Source organism: Triticum urartu, chromosome 1, assembly GCF_003073215.2.
Source record: "Triticum urartu cultivar G1812 chromosome 1, Tu2.1, whole genome shotgun sequence".
Lineage (NCBI taxonomy): Eukaryota > Viridiplantae > Streptophyta > Magnoliopsida > Poales > Poaceae > Triticum > Triticum urartu.
The window spans coordinates 9523014-9537258 of NC_053022.1; the positions used below are offsets into that span (position 1 = coordinate 9523014).

Here is a 14245-nt window from a genome sequence, read left to right on the forward strand (position 1 = left end):
ACTAGAAGGACATCACAGTTCGACTTCTTTCTCAGCACCGGAAACAATTGATGTAGGCGCAAATCGGTTGCTGAAGAATATTTTATACTATATCATTATTAATATTAAAAAGGGATGAGTTACAAGGGGCCCTCTTACTTCTTTAATTAATTATCATTTTGTGTGCATTCTGATGTTTGATGCTGCAGTTATGGTAGAACAGATATTTAGTTGTAACTTGTAAGATAAGTAGATGCAGGTAATAGGAAATGTCTCAGCCTAATTATAACCTTGTTAAGCACTCCATGGGTTTTTTGATATCCAAGAGTCCCTATCCACCCTGAGCTTATGTACTCTTTTCATTAAATAAAGGATGAGGATGCGTATTTCTGCAGCCCAGGCTCATGTGCTATTTTTATTTACAAAATTTTGTGACATATGGAGTAAATGACTTTTTTTCCCCCTAGGCCATTTTTGTGAGGATTTTAAGACTGCTAGCCTCCTCCAAGAGAAGAAAACATTGAAGCGCAGAAATAATAGAATGCCCATTTATTTATTCAGAACTGATGCACATTTGTACATCAACAGTCACTTACTATTAATAATTTGCCAATTTATGCCTCATTTTCTCCAATGTTTTCTTCTAGGTTTCTTTGCCCATGATATGCTGATCTCGAAAGGAGCCCAAAAACTTAAGTCGTATCAATTTCATTTCACGCAATTCTTTCAAATGATGCAATGGTTTTGGAGAACTCCCTGTTTTTATTTGCCAGTCATCTAAAAAAAGTGATGGTTGGTATGACTAAAAATAGCGTAACGTGCATAATAAGTTCTTCAAAGATTGGTTACTTCGGACCATTTGGAATTAGCATGTTTGCAAATGCCGTTGTCGTTCCACCACACTCATTTATGGACACGTCCCATTCATTTGGTGCGGGTTCCCTCCCACGCACGATAGTTCCCTTCACTTCCTTTTCGACAAGATATGAGAAACTAAGCATGCAAGTAGAATGGTACAGTCACACCATTTTGCAGTCCAGTCACATGCTAAAAATGTCATGATAAACGATTCCTGATTGATAGATCACATGCTCACGATATATTTGTTTCATAAGAAGAGTTGAATAGATCACAGATGCGTAGAAGTCCTATATATACTTCCGTTGCCCTATGATGTTGAAGTGAGTGTGATATGAGTTCAGATTTGTTTACGTCTTTAGTTTCAGAACATCTAAAATATTGGAGGAAAACAAAAACATGAGAGTTAAGGGGGTCAAGGGAAAAGGAGCTAAAAACCACCGGTGATGTCGTGTCTTGCTTTGTCCACTTGAAGTTGGATTGCCATTTGATGGGGACTACAGTTATGGTACTAGAGTTGAGGGCTGTAGTGATTTTTGTAGCTCTTGGGAGAACATCTGTATGCAGCAGTTGCTTAGTTACAATGGATTTTGTGATAATGTACCAAGTCTGAGTGAAGGTTGCACTGAAAACACTAGTCCTCAGCATTATCGAATCTGCCACGTTCTCCTGCACATGACTTTGCATCCACGTCCCTCATCAGAGCTTTCATGGTGTAGGAGAAGTCGGTAGAGAGTGGTACAAAGAGAGAGAAATGCTACTTTTACTCGAGGTTGAAAGCAGTTATGTTTACACCTTCGGTTTTCACTTTGTAGGCACTCTGATGTTTGTCTGTTGCAGTTATGGTTGAATAGATATGCTTAAGTTGCAAAGAAAAATAATAATATAAATCTGATATTTGGTACGCTTTTATTTGCAGGCAATAAAAATGTGTCCACCTAATTATAAAATTATTAAGCAATCTTTGTATCGGGATGAGCCCCGTATCGTGACGATGATATTAATACTAATGAATGGACATGAATTTGTTCTATCACACAAAGATACCTCAAACACCCGCTCGCTTACTTGCTTGCATATCACAGATTGATAAACGCATTTGATAAAAAAATTCCACTTCTCCGCCTTGCCAATAATATCCAGCTTCCATGCTTATGATATTTTGCATTCTAGTAGTTCTGATTTCTTTCTGAAAAGAAGACTACTTTTCCTGCTCATGCAACAACAATAGTAAGTCAAAGCTTTCTTATTGCTTCCTTCATTTTTCTAAGGTTAATCAGTATTTGGTGTATTTTTCCAAATAATTGGCAGTGGGAGGTATTCGTATTTTGATCTGATTAATGTTGTATAGAAATGACAATGAAACAGTGTAATTGTTTTCTGTACATAATCGATGGTTTCTTGTGAAATGCAACAAAAATATTGTGAAATTTATGTGCTCCAAATGGGTCCTTGCATATCATGTGAGCTGTAACTTCTTGTAGAGAAGAGTGGTACCGAGTCATACGATTAATTTGACACCCACAATTAACTTGGTAAGGAATTCAAGGAAGTCAGATTTTTGAAAGAGAATACTGTTATCGCGATATGATGAAAGTTAACGCCAGTGATTTGCCAGGACATGAGGTGGATGCAAGGTGCGCGTAGAGCAGATACACCTTGAGGAAGCAATAAGATCTTAAGATCGATTATTTGTTGTTGTCAAGGGGAGTGAAAATGGGTGATGTTTTTTTCTGAGCGCACGCTGTTTTTTCCTTGTGCGAGGGATAATATTTAATTTGAGGGAAATGATAGATTTTTCTGTTGTTGAGAAAAATGATAGATTTTTTTTGAGACGAGAGAAAAATGATAGATGAGATTAGAACAGAGGCCCGCATTCTGGAGCGAGTGGTTAGGGCATCTCCACTAGGCTCCCCAAGAGGCCTTTTTTTCTAACTTTGAGAGCGCCGGCAGTGAAAAAAGCCCCCACTCACGCCCCTAGGATTGTTTTTTCGCCGGTTTCGTGCAATGTTAGCGCCGGCAGTATCACCCGAAACCCAGCCCCCAGGGAGGCATCTGAGAGCGTCGGCGGTTTGTTTATGCATGCAAAGGCCCACCTGCAGCCACAACTCCCCCCTTCCCCGTCGCTTTCAGCCCGGCCCCCACCTTCTCTCTCCCAGCACCACCTACTACACACACAGCCGGAGCGGGGCTCACGCGGCCGTGGCGGCGCACGCATGGCCGGGCGCGGGGGCTCGAGCTCGCGCAGCCGGAGCGGAGCATGGCCGGGGAGGGGCTCGCGGAGCGGAGCGCGCATGCCCAGGGCGGGGAGGGGCTCGTCTTTTTTGCCTTGCAGTGGCCGTCTCCGCGCATGGCCAGGACCAGGGCCGGCTCCAGTCCAGGGGGGCGCCGAGGCCGCCGTTGGGAAGCGTGGCCGGGTCCGCTCGCCGCCCCGTCCGGCTCCACCCGCGCGCGCCTCCAGCCCTCGCAGCAGCCGGGCGAGAGCCCAGCGATGCGGCGGGGCCATCCACGCGGAGACGGTGGCGGGGCACAGAGACGGTGGCGGGGCCATCCACGTGGCCCCGCAGTGCGTCGGTGGGCAGCACCAGCGTCCCCTCTCGAAGGAGCTTGTCGACCACGGCCTCTGCCTCTGCCTCCGGCGATTCAAGCGTGGGGCGCGCAAGGGGGCGCGTGGCCACGACGCGTTGTAGGCCGAGCCCCGCACTGCGGCCACGTCCTCCTCCTCCGGCGGGGCTGAGCCAACGCCCATCCGCAGGCTGGCTCTCGTGGTGATCTGCAACGTGGGGCGCCTACTCGAAGGGCCGGGCCTCGCTGATGGACGCGGGCGCCGTCGCGGCCGTGTCCGGCATCCTCCCCTCCGCCCACGACGATGCTACCCGCGTCAGCAGCCTCCGGTTCCACGGCCTGGGCGAGCATGCGAGCCTGCGGGCGCAACTAGGACGACGCGGGCTGGGACCGCCGAGGTGGCCTCCTCCTGCTCGAGACGGCGCGGCATGGGCGCAGGACGGGGTGGCACTGGAACACCGGGCACGCGGGGCATGAGAACAGAGCGTCGATGGTCGAGCTCGGAGGCCGCGGCGGTGCGCGAGCTCCTCCTGGCATCGCTGGCCGCGGCGGGGCACTGGGCGTCGGTGCTCTTCCTCACTGCGCACCACGCGCTCGTGAACCTTCGAGCTGCCGCCACGTGTCCTACTCGTCGAGGTGCAGAGATGCTTGGAGTGGAGACGGCTGGAAATTTTACCACCCAGACTCAAAATTTGCGTCGGCGCAGTCCCAGCCGGACAAAAAAACGTCCATGGGGAGGCACAACAGCTGGAGATGCTCTTAGGCCCAACACAATCGCCCAACGTGTCAAGCCCAGCCCATACTCCGCCGATCTCGCCAGTCGGACCGTCTCCAGCCGCGGCCGCGCTCCTGAACCCCACCGCCGCCGAAGCTCCCCGTCCGTCCATGGCGGCGGTGGCGTCAGACTCCCACTCACCTTCCGCGGCCTCCATCCCTCCCCCCCTCCACCGCCGCCACCGCTCAAGGTACTCGCTCACTCCCCTTCCCCTTCCGCTTCCTTCCTTCCTGACGTATCCTCTTCTGACCTCCCTTCTTACTTCCTCTCGCACTCGCAGATGGTCTCGGCAAGAGCTCCTCGTCGGGTGCTGGTCCGTCTCTTCCGCGATTCGATTCGATTCGATTCACACGGATTTAAGAGGCGCGCCCATTTCCATGCCAGCTGCGCTGCGTAGCCTGACAGAGTGACAGTGATGTACATTTGTGCTTTGCTAGCTGAATAACTCTGATTTATGTGCGCGCCACTTCAAATAATCATCAAATTTACGCCTAGACGCACTGTCCCTATGCAGGTGGAGGGGAAGCAACCGGCGTGGAGGTTCTGCCCCTTTCCGATGTCGGGGAATAAAGCTCTTAGGGCTTGGTGGTCACTGGAGCAATACCCAAGTTAGTTCGACCGGTCCAATCATCCCTCTATATCAGCGTTCCGTCTTTTTGTTTTTGTGTTTATATTGTCATACTGTATTTCATATGTGCATCAGATGGCGCATCTCCTGATGAACCTATTTTAGGATAAGATTTTTTTTTGATGATTCTTTTCTGTAGCCCTTAAAATCAATTATAACCAAGTGCATTCCACAGTAAGTTTCCAGCCCCTACCTAGTTGTAAAGAACAAGTTCAATTCAGTCTGATTGGTTCTTATGATGTTATTATTGATGCCTTGTTCAAATCAAAAGCATGAGAATGGACTAGTCAGTGATTTATTGCTTAATACCCAAAATTATGCTAATTTATGAATGTGTTAATCCTGAAGATTCTGCTAATCCGTGTAGTAATTTTTTGTGGGCAATTTGGGCTGTGTTGGTCTCGGCATGAGGACTGTGCTAATCTGTGGAACAAATATGTTGCTGCTGCCTAATTTGTGCTAATTCTGAATATCAAAATGTATTTTTAATGAGGTGTTTGAATATCAAATTGTACTTTTCCTGCTGATATGCACTTTAGTGTATCAAAATGCACACTTAATGAGGTGTTTGAATTTTCAGCTCACATTTAGAGAGAGGGGCAGTGCACCAACCAACTGGCCGGCGCAAGCTGTACACTGACGGCATCCAGTCCGCCCTTCCCGTCAACATAAGTTATCAATCCTGTTTTGTCCATCTCTTCTATGATCCGATTCACAGGACTTAAGACGCACACCCATCTACGTGCCAGATCTGTGGATCAGGAGCGTCAGGAAGCAGAATTCAGCTGTGTAGCCTGACAGTGATGTATGTCTGTGCTTTGCTAGCTGAATAACTCTATGCTCTATGTGCACATCAGTTCAAGTAATCATCAATTTTTCCTCCTATGCGTTATATACAGGTGCAGGGGAGGCAATTGGTGTGGAAATTCAATTTCTCTCTGATGTCCAAGAAGAAAGTTCATCCACTCGGTGGACTGGAGCGATATCCAAGTTAGTCACAGCGTCCAATCATCCCTATATCTCAGCATTTCTTCTGTTTTGTACCGTCACATTTCATATGTGCATCGGAGGAAATGTGCTTTCTACGTGCTGGAGTGGACGGAGTCACAGTCCTCATTTATATGGCTGCAAGTGGACGTTTTGTTATTGGAGTGCACATTTTTCATATGGCTGTTGGTGCCTCGGTTTAGCCATTTGATTAATTTAAAACCTGCATCGTTTATGCTAACCACCTTGTTTATTTGGGCACTGTGTATGGCTGTCTGATCTCATGAGAACTATTGCTTTCCGATTAAATGATACTGCATATAATCTCATCAGTGCTATTGCTAACTATTTCTACTTTTGTTTGATGTGTCAACAGATTAAAATTATACATTTAATCCTAACTGTTTCTACGGTTGTTTGATGTCCGAGGAGAACTCTCCTAGAAAGTTCATCTGCTAGGTGTACTGGAGTGATATCCAAGTAAGTTACATCATCCGATCATCTGTATAATCTCGGTGTTTCTTTTGTTTTACACTGTCACATTTCATATGTGCATCGGAGCAAATGTGCTTTCTCTAGGCTTGTTGGAGCGAACCGAGTGCAAGACCTCTCTTATATGGCCATAGGCAGTGATCAATACAATTTATCTTCTAACGTCACTATAGTTTTAGTCACATGCTTCTGTTTTAGCACACTCTTTGCAATGCATAAAAGAAACTGTGGTAGCACACTTTTCAATCCATATAACCAAATGCCATGCCTGACGAGAGTGCAAAATGAATCACTTTTCTTCCTCGTATTGGGTGAGAAGCATGTGACTGCCCATGTGATATGCATTGAACGTAGTATCGGAAATAAAATTATCTTCCTAGCTGCAAGTGGACATTATGTAATGGCAGCGCACGCAGCCTTAAACGGCTGTCGTTGCCTGTGTCGCTAATGACCAGGTTAGATATTGTTCTTGTGATTGGCTCGAGAACAGATCTCAGGCTGTACGTACACAACCGTTGTATACTCTAAACATTCAGGTAAAATATATTCAGTACACTTTAGAGCGGAAAAAAAAAGAGAATGTAGGGATGAAATCCAAATGGATGGAACCCTTGATGATAAGAGGAAACAAATGATGCAATAGGTTTACAGCACAAAACTTGTAAATAAGTGTGACCAACTGGGTGCTGATGCTGATGGCATGGCATTGGTAACACACTTGTAATGCACAAAACAAATGTCATGGCCGTGAACCCCGTGTCATGACTGACAAAAATGAAAAGGGAATCACTTTTTGCCCCCTTGTATTGGGTGACAAGCATGTGACTACTCAAGTGATGCACCAAACGTATCTGAAACAAATTATCTTCCTTCCTGTCTAAGATGGCTGTCGGCGCCTCGGTGTGGCCATTTTGATTACTTTATTAAAGCCTGCATCGCTAATGGCAAGATTAGATATTGTTAATGTGATTGGTTCGAGAACAGACCTCAGGCTGTATACAACCGTTGTATATTGGAGAGCTCAAGAACTCTTACTATTCATGCTCACTGCATTCTCTTCTCCACTCTTCACATGTGAGTGCGTGGAGCAATAAAGCCCTCCACTCATCCATCGGCATCCTCTTTTTCCAACACCACGTCTCCTCTGTCGTCAAGAAAACTGATTTCGTTGCCAACAGGCAATCCCCACAGCATCGTCTTTTCCGAAAGGAGAATCGAATCCACAGCGACGGCACGTCTCCACCGAATTCCCCATCATGGCGTCTCCTGAATGTGCTCTCCCGAATCATGTTCCCACCCATTCCCAAGCTTCGCTGCCTCCAGGTCTTCCAAATTTCTCACAACTCCCACACATCCACGCCGCCACAGCTTCCCCAGACCTGACGCCGTCGTTGCTGGTGCCGACCAGGCTCTGTGGCTGCTGCCGCCGCCGCCGCTACAGCGCAGAGCTACTCAGCGTCCACCTGCTGGTGAGGACGAGCTGGGCGAGCGCTCGTGAAGGCCCCCTGTTCGTACGCTGTTCCAACGAATCAGGTAACTATGTCTGCAAGACTGAATTTTACTTTTCGTTCGTTTAAGAAAAAATGGATTTTGCTTGTGATTCATTCAAGCAAGAGTGGATTTTTCTCTTGACTCGTTCAAGAACAGATCCTAATCATATACACATGTCTTGCTCACATCATTGTCTTCTACATTAATTCTGCAGTGCACTTGTGTTGTGCGTGAGGATTCCAATGGCGGAGCTGGTGGTCACCATGGCGATCCGGCCACTGGTGGCCATGCTCAGGGACAAGGCGTCCAGCTACCTCCTCGACCAGTACAATGTGATGGAGGGAATGGAGAAGCAGCACAGGATTCTCAAACGCAGGCTTCCTATCATCCTCGACGTCATTACAAACGCCGAGGAGCAGGCCGCATCACACAGAGAAGGAGCTAAAGCCTGGCTCCAGGAGCTCAAGACAGTGGCCTATGAGGCAAACGAAGTCTTTGATGAGTTCAAGTATGAGGCGCTCCGCCGTGAAGCGAAGAAGAATGGACACTACAAAAAACTTGGATTCGATGTGATAAAACTCTTCCCTACTCACAACCGTGTTGTGTTTCGTCACAGAATGGGTAGCAAGCTTTGCAAGATTCTGGAGGATATCAATGTTCTTATTGCGGAGATGCATGACTTTGGGTTGAGGCAGACGTTCTTGGTGTCCAATCAGTTGAGGCAGACACCAGTGTCCAAGGAGTGGAGACAGACAGATTATGTCATCATCGACCCGCAAGAAATTGCCAGCAGATCCAGACATGAAGATAAGAATAATATTGTTGACATACTACTTGGTGAAGCTAGCAATGCAGATCTCGCAGTGGTTCCCATTGTTGGAATGGGGGGCCTTGGCAAGACCACATTAGCGCAACTCATATACAATGAACCTGAAATTCAGAAGCATTTTCCGTTGAAGCTCTGGGTCTGCGTCTCTGATATCTTCGATGTGAATTCGGTGGCTAAGAGTATAGTTGAAGCATCCCCCAAGAAAAATGATGACACAGACAAACCAGCACTGGATAGACTTCAAAAACTGGTCAGCGGGCAGAGGTATCTCCTTGTATTGGATGATGTCTGGAACAGAGAGGTCCATAAGTGGGAAAGGCTGAAGGTCTGTCTTCAGCATGGTGGCATAGGTAGTGCAGTGTTGACAACAACCCGTGATAAACAAGTTGCTGGAATTATGGGCACAGATAGAACCTACAATCTCAATGCTTTGAAGGATAACTTCATAAAGGAAATTATTTTAGACAGAGCATTTAGTTCAGAGAATAAAAAGCCTCCCAAGCTACTCAAGATGGTTGGTGAGATTGTGGAGAGATGCCGTGGCTCTCCTCTAGCTGCAACTGCACTGGGATCTGTACTTCGTACCAAGACCAGCGTGGAAGAATGGAAGGCTGTATCATCTAGAAGCAGTATTTGCACTGAGGAAACTGGAATTTTGCCAATACTCAAGCTTAGTTACAACGATTTGCCAGCACACATGAAGCAGTGCTTTGCTTTCTGTGCCATATTCCCCAAGGATTACAAGATTAATGTGGAGAAGCTTATCCAACTATGGATCGCAAATGGCTTTATAACAGAACAGGAGGAAGATAGTCTTGAAACCTTTGGAAAACATATTTTCAATGAGCTGGTCTCAAGGTCATTCTTTCTGGACCTAGAGGAAAGTAAGGACTCTAGCGGGTATTATTCCAGAACATGTAAAATTCATGATCTTATGCATGATATTGCAATGTCTGTTATGGGAAAGGAATGTGTCGTTGCAATTAAGGAACCAAGTCAAATCGAGTGGCTGTCAGATACTGCTCGGCATTTGTTCTTATCATGTGAAGAAACACAAGGTATTTTGAATGATTCTTTGGAGAAAAGATCCCCTGCCATTCAAACACTCATATGTGATAGTGATATGCAAAGTTCATTGAAGCATCTATCAAAATATAGATCTTTGCATGCCTTGAAGCTCTTTATTAGCGGCACAGAATCATTTCTTCTGAAATCAATGTATCTGCATCACCTGAGGTACCTTGATCTCTCATACAGTGATATCAAAGCACTTCCTGAAGATACAAGTATTCTATATAACCTGCAAGTGTTGGACCTTTCCTACTGTAATGATCTTGATCGACTTCCAAGGCAAATGAAGTATATGACTTCCCTCCGTCACCTCTACACTCATGGATGTTGGAACTTGAAGAGCATGCCTCCAGAACTAGGAAAACTCACTAAGCTGCAGACGCTGACATGGTTTGTGGCAGGAGTTCCTGGCCCTGATTGCAGTGATGTTGGAGAGCTGCATGATTTAAAGATTGGTGGTCAGCTAGAGCTACGCCAGGTAGAGAATGTTGAAAAAGCAGAAGCAGGAGTGGCGAATCTTGGAAACAAGAAGGATCTCAGAGAACTGTCGTTAAGATGGACTAAGGTTGGCGACAGCAAGGTGCTCGACAAGTTCGAACCTCATGGTGGGCTGCAGGTTCTGAAGATATATTCCTATGGAGGAGAGTGCATGGGTATGTTGCAAAACATGGTTGAGATCCACCTTTTTCACTGTGAAAGATTGCGATTTTTGTTCAGATGCAGTACAATCTTCACTTTTCCAAGACTGAAGGTGCTTACGCTAGAACATTTGTTGGCTTTTGAGAGATGGTGGGAAATAGATGAGTGGCAAGTAGAACAGACAATATTTCCTGTCCTTGAGAAGTTGTTTATGAGCAATTGTGGAAAGTTGGTAGCATTACCCGAAGCACCATTGCTGCGAGGACCTTGTGGTGAGGGTGGTTATACATTGGTACACTCAGCGTTTCCTGCCCTAAAGGTACTCAAAATGGAAGATTTGGAGAGCTTTCGGAGATGGGATGCAGTCGAAGAGACTCAAGGAGAACAGATATTGTTTCCTTGTCTTGAGGAACTGTCAATTGAGAAATGCCCAGAGCTGATAAATTTACCTGAAGCACCATTGCTTGAAGAACCATGTAGCGGAGGTGGTTATAGATTGGTACGTTCAGCCTTTCCTGCCCTCAAGGTGCTCAAAATGAAATGCTTGGGGAGTTTTCAGAGATGGGATGGTGCTGCCAAAGGTGAACAAATATTTTTTCCACAGCTTGAGAAACTATCAGTTCAGCAATGCCCAATGTTGATAGATTTACCTGAGGTACCAAAAATCAGTGTGTTAGAAATTGAAGATGGCAAGCAAGAGATCTTCCATTTTGTGGACAGATATTTGTCCTCGTTGACCAATCTGATACTGAAGCTAAAAAATACAGAAACACCATCAGAGGTTGAGTGCACTTCAATTCTACCTGTGGACAGCAAAGAGAAATGGAACCAGAAATCCCCTCTTACAGTTCTGGAGTTAGGATGCTGCAACTCATTCTTTGGACCAGGTGCACTAGAGCCGTGGGGCTATTTTGTACACCTTGAAAACTTGGAAATTGATAGATGTGATGTGCTCGTCCACTGGCCAGAGAATGTGTTCCAAAGCTTGGTATCCTTGAGGACATTACTGATTAGAAACTGCGAAAATCTGACTGGATATGCACAAGCTCCTCTTGAGCCGTTGGCGTCTGAAAGGAGTCAGCACCCGAGAGGTCTGGAGTCTCTTTATTTAGAAAACTGCCCAAGTTTAGTGGAGATGTTCAACGTCCCGGCATCTCTCAAGAAAATGGATATTCGCAGGTGCATTAAGCTTGAGTCCATATTCGGCAAGCAGCAGGGCATGGCAGAGTTAGTCCAAGTATCTTCTAGCAGTGAGGCAGACGTGCCTACAGCTGTATCAGAGTTGCCATCCTCACCCATGAATCACTTTTGTCCATGCCTAGAAGAGCTACGTTTAGTCCAATGTGGAAGCTTACCAGCGGTTCTAAATCTGCCTGCATCCTTAAAGACCTTAGAAATTTATGGCTGCAGTAGTATTCAAGTCCTATCATGCCAGCTGGGTGGGCTCCAGAAACCAGAAGCCACTACCTCCAGAAGCAGAAGTCCTATCATGCCAGAGCCACCAGCAGCAACTGCAAGAGAGCATTTACTTCCTCCCCATCTCGAATCTCTAACAATAAGGGACTGTGCTGGCATGTTGGGTGGGACTCTCCGTCTGCCTGCACCCATCAAGACACTGCGCATTTATGCCAACAGTGGGCTGACATCGCTGGAGTGTCTGTCGGGAGAGCACCCCCCATCGCTGGAATCCCTTTGGCTTGTAAGATGCAGTACCCTGGCATCCCTGCCGAATGAGCCGCAAGTATACAGGTCTCTCTACTTTGTTTGTATTAGACGCTGCCCTACTATAAAGAAGCTCCCTAGATGCCTGCAGCAGCAACTGGGCAGCATTGACAGAAAATATCTAGATGCCTGCTATAAAGGTATGCTTGCTGCACGTCCTTCTATCTTTGCCACATTTAACAAACAGATGCAGTCATCCATTCCATCCCTTGTACCTGAATTGCATCATGCTATACATTATGATATAACACATTAGTTTGTACAGGTTTTTTCTCTGACATCGCTTGTGATATGTGCAGTAACGGAATTCAAACCATTGAAACCGAAGACATGGAAGGAAATACCGAGGCTAGTCCGTGAGCGGAGGCAGGCCTGCCGGAGCTGAAGGTCATTCAGCTTCTATTCAATGACAGGCCTGATCCCTGATTCTTGCACTGCTCTGCTAGGGGAATGGCCTGTGATTGCTTCTACAAGACAACTGTGCCGCAGTCGCTCTCCGTCGAGAACTGCTGGGGCCTGCGGTGTAGGGCGGCTGCTGCTGCTTGGCGTCGAGTCGAGCATCTCTGAATCAACATCCTAGGCCAAGACCATCTCATCTTTGTTCTGGTTTGCTGTTGCCTGCTGGCCCTTGGGGCGTGTACAACATTCCTGTCATGTAGCCCAGTGTTGTTGTATCTGAATAGCTTCTTGCACCATACAATATTTAATTTGTACACCAAAAGACTGGGGAGGATACAAGATGTTTGTTTTACCCAAATATTTATGCCTAACAACATATTCAGACTCATCCCAAACAAACGGACTAAAATCCAAGGAACCCTGCAAATTTTGCAGCAGAATGCATGTAGTAAACATTAATTTTGAACCCTGCAAATTCATGTTTCATTTTGTAGTATGCAAGTAGCATGGAGCCACGCCCCAAATTCAAGGACACTCATGGCCTCTTGTTGCCAACACCAGTAGCAATCCGTTACCAGAATTAATCTACAACTGATGGTGTTTCAGGTCTCACCAAAAATCCAGGCAGGTTATTCAATCAATCATCCCGACAGAAGCAAAATCGTGTGCTCGACACCTCGCTCACTCAGCTCCGACTCGCAGCCCCTCCTCCAGCGCTACTACTGAGCAGCTCCCATGGCAGCACCGCCCCGCCTCGCCATGCGAACGCAAGCCTCGAACCTCTTGACCGCCTCGGCGCACTTGAGCGGGTCCTGCACGTTGCTCCTGTAGCACTCGGCGCAGCCTGCCCTCTCGTCGGTGCACGGCGCGGGGTTCTGGTAGGGCAGCTTGAACTCCTTGTCATGCAGCTCCTTGGCCCTCTTGGTGAGCTCCTCGCGCATCGTCGCCTCCTTCTTCTGCAGCTTCTCCAGCACCTTCTCGCTCTCCGCCACCACCGTGCGTATGGCTTCCACCTCCTGGATTGCAGGAGACGGTTGTGGAGGAGCAGGGGTCACTGGCAGGTACATGGGAGGCGGCAGCGACCACCCAGGGGCAGGGGCAGGGCTGCTCTTGGGTTCAGTTGGAAGTTCCCTGCCATTGTCCCGAGGCTCCTCTGGTTGCTCCACGACCTTCCTCGGCTTGGGTTTCCTGGTCCTCCTCTTCACCTGCTTCTCGTCATCGCGCGCGAGCTGATCGATGAGGGGACATTGGCGTTCCTTCAACTGGTTCAGAAACTTTGCAAGCTGTGGTTTTTATCAGCTTTGATTTGATGATTTCAATGATTAGATACTGGAGTAGTTAATTACTGGGGAGACGGCAAATCATCCATTTCCCAAGAGGAATGAAAGCTTCAACTCGTTGAGAACTGTCTTGATGCTCTGCTACGTGTGATTGCTTGTAAAACTCAACTCTGGTGTATGGCGGTCTGCTCTGGATTTGGTTTTCTGCTGTGCTGCTGTATGCATCTATGCATCTATGCTCGTGAGCTATCTATGCATCTACTATCTTATCTAGCTAATTTTAGCCGCTGTTACTTTGTTGACAGGACATTTGCCTTTTAACTTGTTGAGAAGCTTCGTAAATTGCTGTCCTGTTTAATCTGCTTCAATCAATACTTCAATAATGAGGAACCAACTTTCCAGCACTCTTTGGTCTGTAGACTCTGAATTTCTGCTCTGCTAGAGTGCTAGGGGAATGAATGCTGGCTTGTGATTGCTTCTACAACTCTACTCTACTGTACTGCACTGCCTGTGATGTAAATTTCTGCACC

At 46.8% G+C, this 14245-nt stretch overlaps 2 protein-coding genes across 6 annotated transcripts; one reads left to right on the forward strand and one right to left on the reverse strand.

Annotated features, from left to right (window-relative positions):
• The first annotated feature begins 4176 nt into the window (after window positions 1-4176).
• On the forward strand, window positions 4177-12811 carry LOC125542126 (putative disease resistance protein RGA4). Of its 5 annotated transcripts, none has more exons than XM_048705143.1 (9): window positions 4177-4367; window positions 4458-4594; window positions 4692-4785; window positions 5386-5610; window positions 5705-5795; window positions 6169-7607; window positions 7693-7817; window positions 7990-12176; window positions 12336-12811. In XM_048705143.1, exons 8-9 carry the CDS (start codon window positions 8018-8020, stop codon window positions 12419-12421), a joined length of 4245 nt encoding a protein of 1414 aa, XP_048561100.1. In that variant the 5' UTR covers window positions 4177-4367; window positions 4458-4594; window positions 4692-4785; window positions 5386-5610; window positions 5705-5795; window positions 6169-7607; window positions 7693-7817; window positions 7990-8017; the 3' UTR covers window positions 12422-12811. The 5 variants fall into 5 exon arrangements, with proteins under 5 accessions (XP_048561100.1, XP_048561099.1, XP_048561101.1 ...); XM_048705142.1 differs by having other exon boundaries at window positions 6169-6272; window positions 7463-7817; XM_048705144.1 differs by having other exon boundaries at window positions 5386-5477; window positions 5555-5610; window positions 6169-7817.
• A 79-nt stretch (window positions 12812-12890) lies between these two features.
• Window positions 12891-13727, reverse strand: LOC125532512 (the record flags this gene model as incomplete). The annotated part of the gene is made up of 1 exon (XM_048696555.1): window positions 12891-13727. A coding segment is annotated over one exon (573 nt), but the record flags the coding sequence as incomplete, so codon positions are not given.
• Between the last annotated feature and the right edge of the window lie 518 nt (window positions 13728-14245).

Excerpts from the sequence above, each read along its gene's own strand:
- LOC125542126 (XM_048705141.1), top strand. The coding sequence starts at position 8,018 with ATGGCGGAGCTGGTGGTCACCATGGCGATCCGGCCACTGGTGGCCATG. Across the intron at positions 12,177-12,335 it reads TCTAGATGCCTGCTATAAAG|TAACGGAATTCAAACCATTG; the intron begins GTATGCTTGCTG and ends TGATATGTGCAG.